This window comes from Scyliorhinus torazame, chromosome 18 (genome assembly GCF_047496885.1).
Source record: "Scyliorhinus torazame isolate Kashiwa2021f chromosome 18, sScyTor2.1, whole genome shotgun sequence".
In the NCBI taxonomy this organism is placed as follows: domain Eukaryota; kingdom Metazoa; phylum Chordata; class Chondrichthyes; order Carcharhiniformes; family Scyliorhinidae; genus Scyliorhinus; species Scyliorhinus torazame.
This window is the reverse complement of record NC_092724.1, coordinates 101,993,332-102,012,605: the sequence shown is the minus strand read 5'-3', so window position 1 is coordinate 102,012,605 and position 19,274 is coordinate 101,993,332. Positions and strand designations below refer to the sequence as shown.

The following is a 19,274-nucleotide window of genomic DNA, read 5'->3' as shown; positions in this document are numbered from 1 at the left end:
GCTGTGGCAGGAGCCCAGTGCAGAAGGTAGAACAACAGGCCTTTACAATGATAACTCCTTTTATATGTCTGCTGGTTTGCCACCTAATCAGCAATGAAAGGTTTTAGAAGAAAAGATTGCGTTGGCTCAATTCGTCTCTGACATTTAATCTAGTCAACAAATCAGACAATTAGCCTTCTAAATTCATTATCAAGGATGCAGAACTGTTCATTTACTCAGCGATGCTTGGTGAAGTTAACTGCATCTACTGCTCCCACTGCCATACGGTTACAAGTAGCTTGCTGGTTTTATATTGCGTGTTTTGCAAATGCTTAACTGGATAGTTTTATTTTACATGTGTTCAAGCTTCTTGTAGCAAATTAGTTTAGTCTCTGGAGTCAATCCCACACAGATAGATGTTAGATCTATATCTGGCTATTAACATTTAGGTGTCAGTTTCTGAAACCGCCTTGCAGTTCGACAAGTGTTAAGGCCTTTTTTAAATTTTTCCCTGGCAGCTGCCAAACTTACTTAAGTGCAGCAGGTGGCCACTTGCATTAGGGCCAGTTTACTTCAGCGTGCAAGATTCTTCAGTGGCGAGCAAAATTTAGATGCAGTCGAAAATAGGATTGCAGGGTGCCAAAAAAAAATCCAATACTCTGTAGGTCACGGGTTAAGTTTTCTGACCAGCCCCACTGTACAGGTGCAGGGGGGAATCAGAAGGTGACCAATTGCTTCTGAATGTAGGCCATGATTTTCCTGCCCCGTCCTGGCGGGACCTGCCTCCCTCCGGAAATTCGGTGGCCTAGCCAAAAATTCCATTGACTTTCATTGGACTGGATGAGCCCATCAGTGGGTGAGACTGAAAAATCCCACATGTGGTTTTGCGCCCGATTCCCCTCACTGGGCCATTCTGATCATCTGCCCTTTGTCTACGAGAACACTTGATCACGCTGTGGGAGTTGCATTAACTCTGGGTAAGCCAAAAGATCGACTGTCTATTATTAACATCTCTCCTAGTTTTCACTTCAAACAGGACAGAAGTGTAATTGTGACTGATCTGATATCATCAGTTTTAAGCCACCATCAAGGTAGAGGCAAATCCCATTTTGTGCTGGTGCCTCTTTAACGACCCTGAATGCATGCAAAAAAACATCAGAGGTATGATTTAATGAAAATGAAATGGATACCCGTGTTGAGCGTGTTTAGCAGGTGTTTCTAACGGGACTCTGTTTTATTTTGGGGCCTCAGTGGGGAACGCTCGGCTGAAGCTGCAATTAGTCCCGTTTCCTACACTAATGAACTCCGCTCGCCAGTGCAGGAAGAGATCAGGACACCATATTTAAATGGCACCCCAATCTCAAGACCCCCCAATGCAATCCCCAGATCCTCCCCAACTCACCTATAAGAGGGTCTTTGAGTCCCCCCCCCCACCCACACCCCTAATGTCATCCAGGCACCTGCCAGGGTACCACGATGCCCAGAACCAAGCCATTCCAGTTCCTCCATTCGCCTGGGAGACCCCCGTCTCCACAAGTGCCGTTTCGCCTGGTCCCCATTTATGGAGACCATTGTTAAACGGCGCTTATCTGGGGTCTCCGAGGTGAAGGAATTCGTTCCGAACGCCTTGGGTAGATCCAGCGAGTGCATATTATATGAATATAATATGCAAATTTATCAATATATTATTTTAGAGTAACAATTTTTATTTACCCAAACAACAACTAATAGTTTTAAAGTCCTAAAAATGACCATTATTTGGAGGGCAGCACGGTAGCGCAGTGGGTAGCATTGCTGCCTCACGATGCCGAGGTCCCAGGTTCGATCCCGGCTCTGAGTCACTGTCTGTGTGGAGTTTGCACATTCTCCCCGTGTTTGCGTGGGTTTCGCCCCCACAACCCAAAGATGTGCAGGGTAGATGGATTGGCCACGCTAAATTGCCCCTTAATTGGAAAAACGAATTGGATTTTCTAAAAAAAAAATGTTTTAATGACCATTATTTTACGCTAAGTCACCTAAGAACAAAGAACATTACAGCACAGGAACAGCAGATTCGGCCCACCAAGCCTGCATCAATCCAGATTGCTTATTTAAACCTACCACTTGTTAGCCCAAACGATCTGTATCCCTCAATTCCCTGCCCGTCTATCAAGATGCATCTTAAATGTGGCTATCGTGCCTGCCTCCACTGGCAACACTTTCCAGGCACCCAGCACCCTCTGCGTGAAAAACTTTCCCTGCACATCTCACCTGAACTTTTCCCCTTCACTTTGAACCTGGGTTGTAATTGAGTCTTCCACTCTGAGAAAAAGCTTCTGACTATTCAACCTGTCTATACCTCACGTAATTTTGTACACTTTAATCAGGTCTCCCCTCCGCCTCCGTCTTTCCAAAGAAAACAATACGAGTTTATTCTCCTCATAGCTAACACCGCGCAGGCTAGGCAACATTCTATTAAACCTTCTTTGCACTCTCTCCAAAGCATCCACGTCCTCCTGGTAGTGTGGCGACCAGAACTGCATGCAATCTCCAAATGTGGCCTAACTAAAGTTTTATACAACTGTAACATGACCTGCCAACTCTTGTACCCAATGTCCCTGCCAATGAAGGCAAGCATGCCGTATGCCTTCTTGACCACCTTATCTACCTGCATTATCACTTTCATGCAACTATGGACCTGAACGCCCAGATCCCTCTGTATGTCAATGGATTTTGCCATTTACTGTATAATTCACACCTGAATTTGATCTTCCAAAATGCATCACCTCACATTTGTCTGGATTGAACTCCATCTGCCATTTCTCTGCCCAACTCTCCAATTTATCTATATTCTGCTGTATTCTCTGACAGTCCCCTTCATTATCTGCAACTCCACCGCTCTTAGTGTCACCTGCAAACTTGCTAATCAGACTAAATTTTCCTCCAGATCATTTATATGTATTACAAACAGTGATCCCAGCGCTGATTTCTGTGGAACACCACTAGTTACAGATCTCCATTCTGAAAAACTCCCTTCCACTGTTACTCTGTCTCCTGTTGCCAAGCCAGTTCTTTACCCATCTAGCTAGCACACCCCGAATCCCATGCGACTTTACCTTTTGGACCAGGCTGTCATGAGGGAGAAACTGTAAGTGAAGCAACTACAGGTTGAAGCAGAAAAGGAATGGAAGATAAAATGTCACAGAAAAAGGTTGTTCTCAATGAGCCAAATTCACCCTCTGTAAATCTGTACTCCTCCAAAACTTTGCTACCCATTTCCAAAGCACATTGTATCCGTCAACCCTTACCCTGTGTTCACTGACCTACATTGGCTCCAGGTCTGGAAAGGTGTCCATGTTAAAATTCTGATCCTTATTTTCAAGACCCTCCCCATTACTTTGCAATCTCCTGCAACCCCATAACCCTCCGGGAATCTGTCTGCTCCTCATCTTGGCCTTTTACTTATCCCTGATTTTAATTATTCCACCACTGGTTACCATACTTTCAGCTGCCTAGGCCCTCAGGTCTGGAATTCCCTTCCTAAACCTCTCTACCTTGTTTTCCTCTGTTAAAATGCTGCTGTGGCCATGCTTTTGGTCATCTGTCTGTGAGGGTGGATAGGGAGCGACTGTTCCCTTAGTTGAAGGGTCAGTCTCAAAGGGACACAAGTTCAAGCTGAGGGGCAGGAGGTTTAGGGGATTTGAGGAAAAACCTTTTTATCCAGAGGATGGTGATGGTCTGGAAAGCACTGCCTAGGAGAGTGGTAGAAGCGGGTTGCCTCACACCCGTTACAAAGTACCTGGATGAGTACTTGGCACGTCATAAGATTCAAGGCTATGGGCCAAGAGCCAGCAAATGAGATTAGGTAGGCAGGTCAGGTGTTTTTCTCGTGTCAGTGCAGATTCGATGGGCCAAAGGCCTCATCTGCACTGTATTTTTCTGTGATTCTGACTTAATATATCCTTATGTAGCTCAGCGGCAAATTTTGCCCAATAATGTTCCAATGAATGGTTTGGGCGTTATATAACTGCATGTTGTTTTTGAGTCATGGGACATTCTAGGTTTGAACGCTGAATGAACAAATGTGATGGCTGCACATATCACATGGGTGTTTGATGCTGTAATGAACACTAATAGTTTCATTGGGACCTGACAATGTCTAACTTCACTGCATTTCATGAAGGACAGGATGACCACCAGTAGGATTCACATGGTCATCCAGTCAATGTGTTCTCATCCCATCATTTCACTTGACCGTGCTTCTCTTCACCAGTGCATATTCTATGGTTCAGAGAAAGTTCATCAGACTGATTCCAGGGATGAAGGACATGTCTTAGAAGAGAGGTTGAGCAGTTTAGGCCTATACTCGATGGAGTTTAGAAGGATGAGAGGAAATCTAATTGAGGTACATAAGATGCCAAAGGGATTGACAGAGTAGACGTAGAGCAGATGCTTCCCCTTGTTGAACTTTCTAGAACGAGAGGCCATGGGCTGGATTCTCCAATTCTAGGGCTATGTCCCCACGCCGGTGTGGTAATGGTGGTATTTTACACCAGAAAAAAGGGCGTAAAACGGCCACCAATTCCCCGTTTTGCTGGGGGCTAGCATGCCGGCAGCATAGAGCACCCCGGCTGTAGCTGCCAATATGGCCCGGAGAATTGCCGGGTCCGTGGGCTGCTCGCGGACACAGCCCATGATATTGTGCCCCGCCCTTTGGCCAGCTCGCAAGCTCCAGTCGGGAGAGGACGAGTCAGCCCTCTCCCGACTGAGTCCGCAGCCGCCACGCCGAGTTCCCGACAGACGAGACCACACGCGACCGACGCTGTCGGGAACTCGGCCGGTCGGGGGGCGGAGCAACAGGCCGCGTTGGAGGGGGCGGAGCATCGCGAAAGTGGCGCGGCCCTCGATTTGGTCGGGTACTGTGATTCTCTGGCCAATCACCGAACGCGAGTTCGGCATCGCCGACGGGAGAATCCAGCCCCATAGTTTTAGGCTCAGGGGTGGCATATTTAAAACGGAAATGAGGAGGAATTACTTCTCTCAAAGGGTCGTGAATCTATGGAATTCTCTGCCCCAGAGCGCAGTGGGAACCGGAACACTAAACAAATTTAAGGAGGCGATAGATAGGTTTTTAATTAGTCGCAGGATGAAGGATTATGTGGAGCGGACAGGACGGTGGCGATGAAGCCGAGATGAGATCCGTCATAATCATATTGAATGGCGGAGCAGGCTTGGCCGGCTGAATTGCCTACTCCTGTTCCTCCTCGGCTCACTTACCTTAGCATATGGAGACCAAAGTACATGTTACTTACTTCCTTGAGCAATGGAGCACATTTCGGAGTTGCTTTTGTGTTAGTCTGGACCACTGGAAGCTTTTTTGAGGTCTACAGTAAAAACAAAACGGTAGCTAGTTTATATTTCCAGACTGTGTGTATATGATATCTTATGTGGTTTTGTGTATGACTGTGTGGAGTAGAGTCATGTGTGGCAGGGTGGCATTACCTTGTGGGAGGTTCACTATTTCACCGTTTGGGAGGTCTTGTGGCTCAGTGGGCAGCATGCCTCCCTCTGAGCCTCAAGCTCCGAGTTCAAGTCATACTCCAAGCCCTGTTGGCCACAGAAGGAACATTCATGACGTGATTCAACAAGTTGATAATCAGCCTGTTAATCCTGCGAATGATTCCCAACTAATCCCCAAAGGGAAAAAAGTACGTGTGGAAGATACAAACGAACACTGCTTCCCTTTTCCTTAATCCCTTTTGACTCTCGTATGTCACATTGTCCAGGGTGACCTCCTTTCAAGGAACTCAAAGAATTCCCTATGTTTTCCAGTCTCTGGTCTGTTCCTTGTATTAGGCAGAGATATATTCCAAGTTGAAGGACACATATGTAAGCACAGACACATGTCCATTCTGTAGCTCATTAGTAATTGATCATAACTTTGTTAGAATGGTTTGATGTGTTTGATACTGGAGAGCAGGAATATAGTAAGGCATTCAGTTCAAAGCTGCTCCCTTAATGTGTGACCTGCTGACATTTAGGTATGAATAGGACTTTATAAAAGAAATTATGTGAGGGGTTGACATTGGTGAGCAGTAAATGGAAAACATTTTATTACATGCAAACTGCCTGTATTATGATATTGAGTATTTTTTCCTTGTCACTTGACAAGGAAAAAGCGTAACTAGTGGAGTCCCACAGGGGTTTGTGCTGGGACCTCAACTTTTTACAATTTAGAATTAGATGAGGAAACGAAGGCATGGTAGCTAAATTTGCAGACGACACAAAGGTAGGTAGGAAAGTATGTTGTAAGGAGTTTCCAGATGGATATGGATAAGTTGAATGAATGGGCAAGAATATGGCTGATGGAGAAGAATGTGGGAAAATGTGAAAGCATTCATTTTGGCAGGAAGAATAAAAAGGCAATGTATTACTTAAAGGCAGAACAGCTGAAGACCTCTAGGATTCAGAGAGATCTATCTGTTCTCATGCATCAGTCATAGAATCCCTACAGTGCAGAAGGAGGCCATTCAGTCCATTGAGTCTGCACCAATCCTCTGAAAGAGCATCTACCCAGACTCCACACAGATTGTCACCCAAGGCAGCAGTGCTAACCACTGCGCCACCTCTCATAAAAAGTGAGTATGCGTGTAATCAAGAAGGCTAATGGGATGCTACCCTTTATTACGAGAGGAATTGAACATAAAATTAAGGATGTTATGCTTCAGTTAAACTGGCCATTGTTAAGATCATATCTCGAATAGTATGTGCAGTTTTGGTCTCCATATTTAAGGAAGGATGTAAATGTATGGAAGGTGGTTCAGAGCAGGATTACTAGATTGATACCTGGAATGCACGGGTTATTTTATGAGGATTGGCTGAACGGACTGGGCTTGTTTACACTGGAGTTTAGAAGAGTGAGGGGTGACTTGATTGAAGTCTATATGATCGTGAATGGTCTTGACAAGGTGGACGTGTATAGGATGTTTCCTCTTGTAACTGAGTCCAGAACCAGGGAGCACTGTTTTAAAATTAGGGGTCACCCTTATGGGATGGGGAGAAATCTTTTTCCCTGAGGTTTGTGCGACTTTGGAACTCTCTGCCTCAGAACATAGTGAAAGTGGGGCCACTGAATTTTTTTAAGGTAGAGGTAGATAAATCCATGTTAAGCAAGGGAATCAAAAGTTATGGGAGTAGATGGAAATGTAGAACTCAAAACCCAAACAGATCAGTCATGATCTTATTGAATAGCGCAGCAGGCTCAATGGACCAAATGGCCCACTTCTGTCCCGATTTCATATGTTCGTATTGAGTGAAAGAGCGCAACTGAATGAAAAATTGGAAGGATTCAGCCCTGCTCCACACAGACCTGGAAACATCTGAATTCTAGATTGGCTCACAGTTGTGGGTATAGGACAATGTTTTTCAAAGTGGGGGTCACGACCCGCCGGAATGATGTAAAATGGGTCGCCAAAAGGTCTCCAAAAATGATCCCCGGGGTTCGCCTGACCTGTTTCCCCATTTTCTCCCTCGGTGAATTCTGACTACAGTGCAGTGTGTGGCCACATTAGGCTGAGGTGGAGACTGGTGCCGTGGACATTCTGCCTCCTTGGGTCATTTTCCAGTCACCGCCACCGACACAGCCTCCAGCAGCCACTCCCGTTTCTGCAGCAGCTGATCATCCAGGTTAGTCAGCACCTGCACATACAACTGAAGAGTTTAAAATAAAAAAATCTATTATCGGTAAATTTATTTCCTGCAGATACTTCTGCACAATCTTAGTTTCCAGCAGTGCTTCACATTCTTCTTTTTCCAGGCCTGCACCCCCACCCAAGAACAACTGACTGCCGACTGGAATAGCTATCCACAAGTACCCCAGTCAGTAACTCCTAGCTGGAGTACTTCCTTATACTGGATCTAGCTCTAGCAGATAATTCCTGTGTCTCCTGTGGGGTTCTCCCCACCTTTCAATTGGTCCATTTTCACAAAGCTGATTTATATTTGCCCCATTCTGAACCCGCTCTGGGGCGATGGGTGTGTGTTTGTGAACTCTAACCATCCCAGTCAAGGGGAAGATACATCTGTTCAAGTGCAGATCATAGGAAGCACAGAGTCAATGATCACACAAAGAGACCGTTTTCAGGGTTAACGTTCTGAATCGGATGCAGGATTAATGTCTGCCATTGTTACCATTGTCAATGAATCTTGAATTCCGGTTACTGTTAACGTTGTCAGTGTTGGTTCAATTTCAGCGACAGTTAATCTTGTTGATGTCTGTTTCAGTTACCCTTAACCTTGTCAATTAGATCTATGTTTAAAGTTGCGCTGTGTGTGCATAAGGGGTTTGATGTATATTTAAAATGGGGAGCCGCTCTCCGTTCAGTTTCTGAGATCAGTCGCTCTCTCAGTGAGACTGACTTTGTGATCAATGATGAGTCTCCTTCCTTCCCCATTGGTCCAAAATGCAGGCGTGTTTCCAACAATTGCCTAATTACCCCTTCAAACAGGTCAGGAGTCTGCAATCAAAGATCTGGCTCACTGATCTGTGCAGAGATTTTTCCTACAAGTTAATTAGATCTCCAAATAACAACAAAAATAGAAAATATATTTTCATTTAGAATTTTTTATATTTAATAATACAGAAGTGCCAACAATGAACGTGAAGTTTTAAAAAGTAACTGTGGATAATCTATTGTCTATTGAATCCATAACGTGGTGTGGGTCGTGAGAGGCGGCTATTTTGCAAAAATGGGTCGCCAGAAGTTTGAAAAACAGAACACTGGTATAGGAGACATCTCTTGTGGAAGCACATGAAATCTTTCTGCCGTATAGGCCTAACAGCACAATTTCTTAAACTTAATTTACGGGATGTGGATGTCACTGGTAGGCCAGCATTTATTGGCCGTTTCTAGATGCCCTTGAAAAGGTGGAGATAAGCTGTCTCCTTGAACTGCTGCAGTCCTTGAGGTGTCGGTACACCCATGGCGCTTTTAGGGAGGAAATGCCAGTGTCATTTTTTTTTCTCATTCAAGGAGCCAATGAGCAGATTTCGGAAAGTTAACTGAAGAAAATAAATGTCTTGCTGAACAAAAATAAAGCAATGTCAAAGCAATAAATAAAGCTTTTAAAAAAAAAAGAGTAATTAATAAAAATTACCATTAGGATTGTAAGAGGGAGTGTGTCCAGCTCACACCCTGTCTCCGGGTGTGAGAATGGATGAGAGTATGCTTGGGTTTGTGGAAGGTGAGGGTGACTCAATTAATGATATTGAGTGAGAGACACATGCACACTCTGTCTTTCTCTCTCACCCACACTTGCTCTCTCCTTCCGCGTAGACACACACACTCTCACTCGTACACTCTCTCTCTCTTCTCTCACACACACTCACTCTTCCTCCCTCACACACACAATCCCTCTCCCCCTCATACACACACACAAACTCATTGCCTCCCTCTCTCTCACACACACACACAAACTCAATATCCCCATCTCTGTCACACACACTGTCACCTTCTCTCTCTCACACACACACTCACTGTCTTCCTCCCTCTCACACACTCATAGTCTCCCTCTCTCTCACATACAAACTTTGTCTCCCCCTCTCTCACACAAACTCGGGACGACTTAAAGGAAATTAAACAGAGTCCCCGGGTTGGGTGTGTTTAGCCGGGTGTTCCCCAGCACCGGCAGTGCCGCCAACGACCCTGCTATTAAATGGGACTTGGCTTAATTTCTGGTCCTAGTCAAGAAACGACCCACTGAGGCCACATTCAGTCCCGTTTTAAATGGCATCCCGATCTCTAGTTCCAGACCTCTCCCACCCTGAGTTCCAGACCTCCCCCCCCCCCCCCCCCCCCCCCATTTTTAGATGGACAAGCCTGGTCTGCAAACCTTTATACAAGGTTTTCCAATGCTGCTGCTTAAGCGTCAAAGCAAGTTCTGAATATATGACCACTTGCCTTTAGGCTATTGCGCCTCTAACTTTCTATTGGATTCCGAAAGGACAATTTAAGGTTCTTTAAGCACAAATCATCTCCTTCCTCAAAATACCACCATGAGCTGGGTTCCATGAATACAGTGAGATTCTTGCAAGGGGCTCTGAATTCTTTATTTAAATGACTGACCTCACTAATTCAGCAAGGCCAGTCTTAAATTAAAAGAAAATACATTCTGTGCTGTGATTCATCAGTACTATTATTGGCCCTGATGGATTTTCATTCAAGACAAATGTGGTTACCATATCTATCTCCAGTTCTGCCAACCACAGCGACCAGAGGAAATACTCTTTTACGTGCCCTACCTTGTTCTTTGAACAAAGTAGCCCAACATGCAATAAGCGCAAATCCATAAGAGGCATTGTCCCTTTAAGTGTGGACCAAATCGGCTCTCCTTTGCATGATCTACAAGTCTCCATAACAAAATGTGTCTATCTTGGGCCAGCGGGGATTGTGGAAAAAAGGAGTCTAACAAAGACTGAAGGATTTTATTACCTTTGTGTATGTTCCTCAGGGCAAATTATTCTATATTGGCTCTATTTCCCGGATGCTACAGGGTCGTGCAACACTCAGAACTCAATTTGAAGCTACATTTTAAGCGTAAACTGGCTGGGCCCCAAAAACTGTAAAGTTTTACTCTTTGAAAGGCGATTCTCTCACACAGGAAACATCAACATAGGACCTGAAAACTGTGAGGGTGGGTATATATGAGGGAAGACCATGCACCCACATTTATTCTCTAGCCTGGCATAATATGTTTGAAATTGTGTGTTTATGTTTGAGGCATAGCCACCAGCCTGAGGAAATTTGTATTGTTAGAGATTGCAGAGGATGTTTATTGTTGACCGTGGACAGTTGTGGATCACTGTCCTTCTGTTGCAGATGCAACCTACTTTATACATTACCACCTTTAACATTGTTCACACCCAAAGTATGGCTTTTGTACTATCTGAGACTGCCTTATGCATGTTGAACCACAGTTTAGATTGAATGGGACTTCCCTTTGTTTACCAAGAGGCACAAATTTTCCAGATCTTTCCGATATTTACCGGAGCCTACTACTCATAGGCAATAAGAGAAAATATTATTTCAGGCTAAGGCATTGATAATATTTACCTTCTCTGAACTGTTGAAAAACTTCCTGTTGCCCTTGTTTAAGGGTTTATGGAGCTAGTGTTTTCAAAAGCAAATACTCACCCAGCCTCTTAGACGGGTGCCAAATTTCCCAGTACTTTCACCCTGTGCCTTGCTATCCGGGATTATCACAATATGAAAATTGTGCCAGAGTGTTGGATCTTGACTCATTAATACTCAACAAATTTCAGATTATATTGGTCCAATTTTGTTTCGTGCCGTTTTGATCTAGCTTTTATTTTGGTGAGTTCATGTAATCGAAGCAGCATCTTTATCTTTCAACTTAAACTGACAATATTCGTTTCACCATTATGGGAAACCACTAAATATCCTCCAGCTCAGCAAGACATTTATTTCCAAGTCAGGATGCTGTGCGACGTGACGGAGAAATTACAGGTGCTGGCGTTTCTATAGCGTAACTTGTTTAGTCTTTGCTCACTCCAGTATTGGAATAATGAAAGGTGACCAATGCAGACCGTTAGAAAGGTAGACCAGTGAGTGATTACTGAGGAATGAATAGGCAGATTTCTCATTCCCAGTTCTCAATTACATCACTCCGATGAAATGTGGCTCAGCAGCTGATGTAAACTAGGAGTGAGACCCAGGGGAGAGACTTGGGAGAAGATGACCAATTAATTGGCCATTTCTGTTCAATTAGGTTTGTCAGAGGAGCCTTCTGAATATACAAGATTTTTTTAAAAATTAGTTTTATTCCTTTCTTCGAGTTACAAAGCCAATGTGCAAAGTGGACAGGGTGTTCAAATTCAATACAATTCATGGTCCCCACAAAGGGGACATATTGGATCCAGGCTGACAAGAACAGACATTACACCCAATCTCCGGCTTGATCTTACGCTTTATCTTAGCCAAAAGGCCAAGAAGCGATTCAGTCTCTCTTCCTTAATTCATAACAATCACCACCACCCGGAGGTTCTCCTTCAAGCCACTCACCATCCTGACTTGGAAATATATCATCGCTCCTTCACTGTCACTGAGTCAAAATCCTGGTGCTCCCTCCCCTAATAGCGCTGTGACTGCAGCAGTTCAAGAAGGCAGCTCACCATCACTTTCGCAGAGGCAACTGTCATGATATTTAGATCAGCATATCATGGTGTAATCACACACACACACTGATGGACAGGTAGATGGACCAACCAACACACACACAACATCGCAGCCAATCACCAGTGAGAGCACACGCACTATATAAACAGGGGACACTACAGTTCCCGCTCATTCCAGCAGCAGCCAGCTCAGAGCACTGAGCTCAGAGCCTGCCACTCAGACATTTACCATGTGCTGAGTGCATCACCCAGATAGTGATAGGACAGGGTCCACAGATTAGCTGGTAATGCACGTACCCAAGTTAGCAGTGTGCTGTTACAGTTGAGTAGTTAATAAAATTGAGTTACACTATCTCCAGCCATGTTGGATCGTTTGTATATCAGAACACCCAACACGACCTGTGATGTCCACATCCTGGAAAATGAATTTTTAAAGATTCAAAGCACATCTACTTTAACCCCTCCCATGCTCTTGGTCACAAAGCAGTGGAACTCCTTACCTCCTCCGATCCTCATTTCCTCCAACCACCTACAAGCTTTTCAAACTCGGCGTCATCTCAACAAACCTGTAGAGTTGCCTCCAGCTTCTATCGATCCTTCTTGAACTCTCCTACTCTTTTCAACATTGACTATGTTCCAGGTGAACAACAAAGATAAAGGTAGGCCAAGGCAGACCTGGGGTGATGCATTAATGGATGTTTATAGTTCTGCATACCTAATACAAAAGCAAAATACTGCAGATGCTGGAAATGCTCAGCAGACTGAGCAGTATCTCTACAGAGGGAGAAACAAAGTTGATGTTTTGAGTCCAATATGACTCCTCTTCAAACCACAAAATTTACTTAATGTTTACGGTCGATGACCTCTGGTCAGAGTGAAAGAATCAAGAACCAGAGGCCAGAGATTTAAAGTAATTGACAAGAGAAGCAAAAGAGGAGAGGCGGCATCCTGTAAGGGCACGAGTTTGATGGCATTGTTAATGGCACCTCTTCCGTTCTCGCCAGCTCGGTACTCCACAAGCCTGGAAGTAGTGGTAACCCTGAGGGTGTGCAGACAGTGGCGGCAGCACATGGGTTTGGAGGGGGTGTCGGTGTTGGCACTGATTAGCGATAACCATTGGTTCGCTCCGGGGAGGCTGGACGGGGGATTTCGGAGGTGGCAGCAGGCAGGGATCAAGAGATTTGGGGATCTCCTTCTTGATGAGGGTTTTCTGAGTTTGGAGGAGCTGGAAGAGGAGTAGTTGCCAGGTGGGAATGGGTTCTGCTACCTGCAAGTGAGGGATTTTGTACGGAGGCAGGTCTCGAACTTTCCACGTCTCCCGCAAATGGGGTTACAGGATAAGGTGATGACGAGAACAGGAGTTGGGGAGGGGAAGGTGTTGGAGATCTATAAGGAGCTGATGGAGTGGGAGGGAGCCCCAATAGGGGAGGTGAAGAGAAAGTGGGAAGAAGAATTACAGGGGGGGGGTGGGGGGGGGGGGGGGGGAGTTGGAGGCTGGGTTATGGAAGCAGGCCCTGCGGAGAGTCAACGCGTCCTCGTCGTGTGCCAGTCTGATCCAATTCAAGGTGGTCCACAGGGCACACATGACTGGCCCAGATGAGCAAGTTCTTTGAGGAGGTGGGGGACAGGTGTGAGCGATATGAGGGAAGTCCTGCGAGTCATGTACACATGTTCTGGGCATGCCCGAGGCTGAGGGGCTTTTGGCAGGGATTTCCGGATGTCATGTCGGAGATCCTGCAAGGGAGGGTGGCCCGAGTCCAGAGGTGGCCATCTTTGGCGTGTTGGAAGACCTGGGAGCCCGGGGGAGAGAGGCCAACGTTTTGGCCTTTGCTTCTCTGGTGGCCCGGAGATGGATTGTACTGGGATGGGAGGGACCTGGAGCCCCCAAAGTCGGAGGTTTGGGGTTAGCGACATGGCGGGGTTTCTCAGGCTTGAGAAAATTAAATTTGCCTTGAGCGGTTCATTACAGGGGCGGGGGGAAAGGGGAGGCATGGAAGTGATGAATAAGGGTAGGAAAACCAATGGCAGGAGGGCTGGAAAGGGCTGGCGGTGTGTTTTATAATCCTTGTTGGTTGGGGTTTGTGTTCCGCGGGGGGGGGGGGGGGGGGGCGGGGGGATGATGGTTATTTTGTTGTGGGTTCTGTCTCTGTTGGATGTTGTTCTTGAAAATTGATAAATTTATAAATGCCTCAATAAAATATTATCTTAAAAAAAAGAAGCAAAAGGTATATGAGATAAAACGTTTTCAAACAGCGAGTGGTTAAGTGTTGTGGAGGCAGGTTCATTCAAAGCATTCAGAACAGCATTTGCCTATTATACCTGAAAAGGAAGAATGGGCAGGGTTAGGGGAAGAAGCCAGGAGATGGGCCAAATCGCCGCCTCCTTCATTGTAGCGATTCTGTGAATGCTTGCCACTTTGAAATGAAAGTCTAGCAGCGTTTTATATTTTGTTTTTTTCCCCTTCTAGACTATTGAACCAGTGGACAAGCTACTCCAGAAGGTTGAACCCAGCAATGACAGAGAATTATGGGTAAAAGAGCACAAGACGGGCCATATCCGGCCTGTGGACATGGAATTATAGAGAGCAAGCCCTTAGCGGCAATACATATTTTTTCCACAGGCATTGACTGAGCAGTTAATGGTTGCTGGTCTTCAGATGAATGGATTGAGTCAAGGAGATGAAGTGCAATGGAAGTTACAGTACAAGCTCATAACCCAGTGCCTTTGGTGTTCATGGAACAAAAAAAAATGTTTAAATATTTAGCCATCTGTGTCAACTTTAATAAGCAGTTTGTTTTTTGTGCTAATAGGAGTTTTTTTGCCAATCAAACTGCCTGTTCGCCAGTAATGGTGGAAAAGCTTTCTTTTGCATGCTAAGCATGTATATATAAAGAGTGCTTCGGCTGTCATTGATTCCAACACCCCTTTCCCCCACACTCCTTACATTCCAACAAACAGTGCAATGTGGTTGTCCCTTGATCAAATTGGGCACTTTCACATGAAAACCAGTTCTCACTTTGGTTACTGAGTACAGGGTTTCAACTCCTCACACGCAAGTTAGCAAATCAATATATCTAGTAGCTGACCACAATTGAGAGTTGTTGCAACCTGGACCCAGACTAGCCCCGGGTAAAAGGCAGATAGATGGGGGAAAGTTTCTGCAGATAGGTGTGCGGGTGTGCAATGCATGATGAATTATTTGTTACACTCCTTTTCTGAAGGAGCAATGAATGAGATTTGAATTCCACGTCCAATCTTTAAATCTGGCCGCCTCTAGTTTTAGATATCTGACTATCAAGTTGATTTCTAGAAGGACCATTGGTGAGGTTAAAAACACCCAAATAAATTCTTAATGGCAGAGTGGCACATCAGGTGTTGAAGTTGTAAATTAGCCTTCACCCTGTTTTGGTTGGTGCTGATCGGTGGGATCCTCCGTTGGCGCTGCAGTGAAATGGAGTTTTGGCTAAGCGCCAAATTCTCCGTTCTCGCTGGCAGAGTCACAGGGCGGACTTGCAAAGTGATTGCTTTTTTACTTTTTGTGTGATTGGAAAGCTTTCTAGATAGGTGTCCCTTGTCTCTTTTTCAGTAATGCTACTCTGTCCTCTTCACTTTGCATCTGATAAGTGTAGAACCTGTGGTTAGTACTGTCGCTACACGGCGCCAGGGACCCAGGTTCGATTCCTGGGTTGGTTCACTGTGCAGAATCTGCACGTTCTCCCCATGTCTTCCTGGATTTCTTCCTGGTGCTCCGGTGTCCTCCCACAAATCCTGAAAGATGTGCTTGTTAGGTGAATTGGACATTCTGAATTCTCCCTCAGTGTACCCAAACAGGCGCTGTAGTGTGGCGACGAGGGTACCTTCAGTAACTTCATTGCAGCGTTAATGTAAGCCTACATGTGACACTAATAAAGATTATTATTATACTGCTAGGTCACTCTGGAGTGCCTGGGATTAGCTTCGATTCTGTGCCCAATTCACTTAATTCCTATAACTTTCTAGTCAGACCTATTCACTTTGTCCAGTGTGTGCTTGTGTACACTAATCAATGTTTTGAGGCAATTTTGTTTAATATTTCTCTCTGCATTAGCTTATAAAAGATGTCCCTTTCTTCTGGGTTTCAGGAGCTTATCCTTTCATTTCGAGCAAGTGATTAGAGAAGATTCTAGGTCCCATTTGACTGCACTGGATTTATCAGCTTGTTTGGGCTGAGCCTCATGTTAAAGTACAATTGTGCAGCTCAGTACATAACGTGCTGCGAGGAGTTAACTTCTCAAAGCTGTGTGAATATGGAGAAGGTGGCTGGAATTCTCTGGCTGGGATTCTCTGTTCCCACTGGCAGAGCACCCCTGCCCGGAGGTTAACAGGCGGTGTGGGGTGGCTTCAATGGGAAATCCCATTGACAAGCTGTAGGAAGAGATATTCTTCCCCCCCCCCTGCCACCAAACGGCATGCCCCCAAGAAACATGTGGCTGGGGGCCCAGAGAATCTGGCCCAGTGTTTTCTACTGGGAAGTGTTGTTCAGCGAGTTCAGTCAAAGGCAGAGGCTCTTCTGCTGCCAAAGGAATCTCAAATGTGAATGATCCAACCTTCAAAGCTATCACAACAAAATCTAGATTTTTATTGGGTTTTGCAGCTCTCCTATCGAACTGACTACTCAAACTGACACACACACCAATGTCAAATCAGAGGCCCCTTGAAAATTGAAAGAGATAAGCGGTATGGAGCAATGATTTGTATCTTTTTGTGAAGTTCAAGTGGCCCTTTTAAAACTAAGGACAAATACCTCGGGGTGGAGAGGGATAGGTCCTCAGACTGCTTCCCTGGTACGCCAACTAGTGTAAAGACGTGGATCAGACTGGAAAGGTGGATCATGGAGAAATTAAGCAGCGCTTTACTCTCTTGCCACTGCCTGAACGCTCTGAGAAGGGTGGGCTGACAGAAGAAACCTACTTACAATCTGGGTGTGAGAAGCAAACTTCCTGTTGGAAATGTTAGTCGCACTACTCTCAAACTCACTAATGCAAATCATTAGTAAGATTTGCAACCTTTGTAGTAGATAGGTGAGGCGCCATGTCGAATGACAATCCAATCCTTTGCACATTAATGTTTATTAGCTTATGGAAGGGGGGGAATCTGGCACTGCTGCTATTTTATGCTTTTCTTTAAAATAATGCAAACTCGATGAAAGAATAATACAATTAACAGTTTACAGGAAAATAGGTCTATATTGATTGGGGTGATAATAACATGTCCACTTACGACTTTAAACATGAATACTATTTGCATATCTTAAGTGCCATTGGGTTTCATAAAACCAGTGACATTGTTATAACAGCACAGTTTCTCTGTATATACAATATTTTGAAATACTACAATATACTGTATAAAGGTTCCATAATATTCCATAAAACAGCTTCAATCATTGGAGAAAATAAGGTTTACGATCCACAATGTTTTCATGTGAAAGTCTCCGAAAGTGAATTTGACCAAGCTGTATTTGCAGCAATACAATGATTCCTATTTAACACTCTGTGTATGTTGCTTTGAATATTGTGCAAGTTGTGATACATGTTCTCTCTAGTTAAATTGATAGTTATTAAAACATTCACAGCATAAAAGCATTTTATTTCATCAAAAGGCTGTAGCTGCTAAAATCTGAATGTTTTCCATATAATAAATGACATCTTGTTGAAACACTGCGTTTTAAGTGTGCTGCAGAAGCTGCTTGCAATCTCGGTTTTAAATAGCTCTGGATCTCATTACGTACGCATGGGTTTCATGGTAATTTAAACTGCGAATGCCATCAAGCATCTTTAAATGGTAGCAGTTACGTGGGGGTGCTATCACAGAAGTTTACTGAACTGCAGTACAATTTTGCAAATCAATACACAATCCCTCCACCTTGTTGCCAAAAAATCATCTCAATCACAGGTGCAGCTAGTTGAGATACCTTTGTCCCCTCAATAATGCATCTTGTTAGCATGAGTGGGAACCATTGTGAATTTCATTTATCAAGAGGATCTGTGTGAAAATGTTTTACAGTAAAATGTTGACAGATTGCCAGAGTGATCAGAGCTGGGGGAATTTCAGAAATGGAGACTCGAGACATTTGCACTGTGGGAAAGATGTGAAGGCATTGGAGAGAGAGTGCAGAAAAAGATTCACCAGACATTCCAGGGATGAGGAACTTCAAGCTTTTAGAGGTGTAGACAGGAGAAGTTGGGGCTGTTTTTCTCACAGGAGCAAAAGCTGAGAGGAGATTTGACCAGAGGTGTTCAAAATCATGAGGGATCCAGACAGAGCAGATAGGGAGAAATTGTTCCCACTCGTGTGAGGGTCGAGAACGAGAGGGCACAGATTGGCAAAAGAGTAAAAGCGATTCGAGAAAAAGCATTTTCACTGGGTGGGTGGCTACGGCCTGGAATGCGCTGCTTGAGAGTGTGGGGAGGCGGGTGCAAGTGAAGCATTCATAAAAGAATTAGATTTGTGATTGGGAAAGGAAGGATGCAGGGTTAAGGGGAGAATGGCAGCATGGGAGCTGCTCATTCCGAGAGCTGGTGCAAACACAATGGGCCGAATGGCCTCTTTCTGCTCTGAAACAATTTTGACAGTCTGTGTTTCCTGATGGTCCATTTGCCAACTCCTGGGCTGTGATTTTTAACTAATTCAAAACCCACCCTGTTTGAGTCAAAAACAGGACAATTAACAGTCATCTAGTTCAGAATACATCACAATGATTCCTTATACAGCTGCTGCCCCTACTCCATAACATTAAAGTTGAGCCTTCACTTCCAGTGACAGCCATGCGCGGGTAGGTCAGGTTTTCGGCAGCTCCCGCCGCTAACGGACCAATGGGCCCTTTTAAGGAGCTTTGACGACCCCCTTTTTGGCATAAATCGGCAGGCAAATAGCGCTAGAAGGCTCCCCACAGTAGTTTATGGAGGGGACCAGGAGCAGGATGGCCAAACAAACGAGCAACAAGAAGCGGCAAGAGCGGGCACAGGAACAGAAAATGACAGCCAGCTCGGATCAGGCAGCGTGGGCCCAGTGGTCGCGGGAACAGCAGGAGTTTGCTTTGCTGACCTGAAAACCGAGATGCTGGCCCCAATGAAGGCCTAAATGG

At 44.9% G+C, this 19,274-nt stretch overlaps 1 protein-coding gene across 2 annotated transcripts in view; it reads left to right on the top strand.

Moving 5' to 3' along the window:
- gas7b (growth arrest-specific 7b) overlaps positions 1 to 17,845 on the top strand; it is a 625,036-nt gene extending 607,191 nt beyond the window's left edge. For both annotated transcript variants that reach the window (XM_072483098.1, XM_072483099.1), the window contains exon 14: positions 14,619 to 17,845. In XM_072483098.1, the coding sequence (XP_072339199.1) occupies positions 14,619 to 14,732 (114 nt within the window). In that variant the 3' untranslated portion in view covers positions 14,733 to 17,845. The remainder of the gene's footprint in view (positions 1 to 14,618) is intronic.
- The last annotated feature ends 1,429 nt before the right edge of the window (positions 17,846 to 19,274 follow it).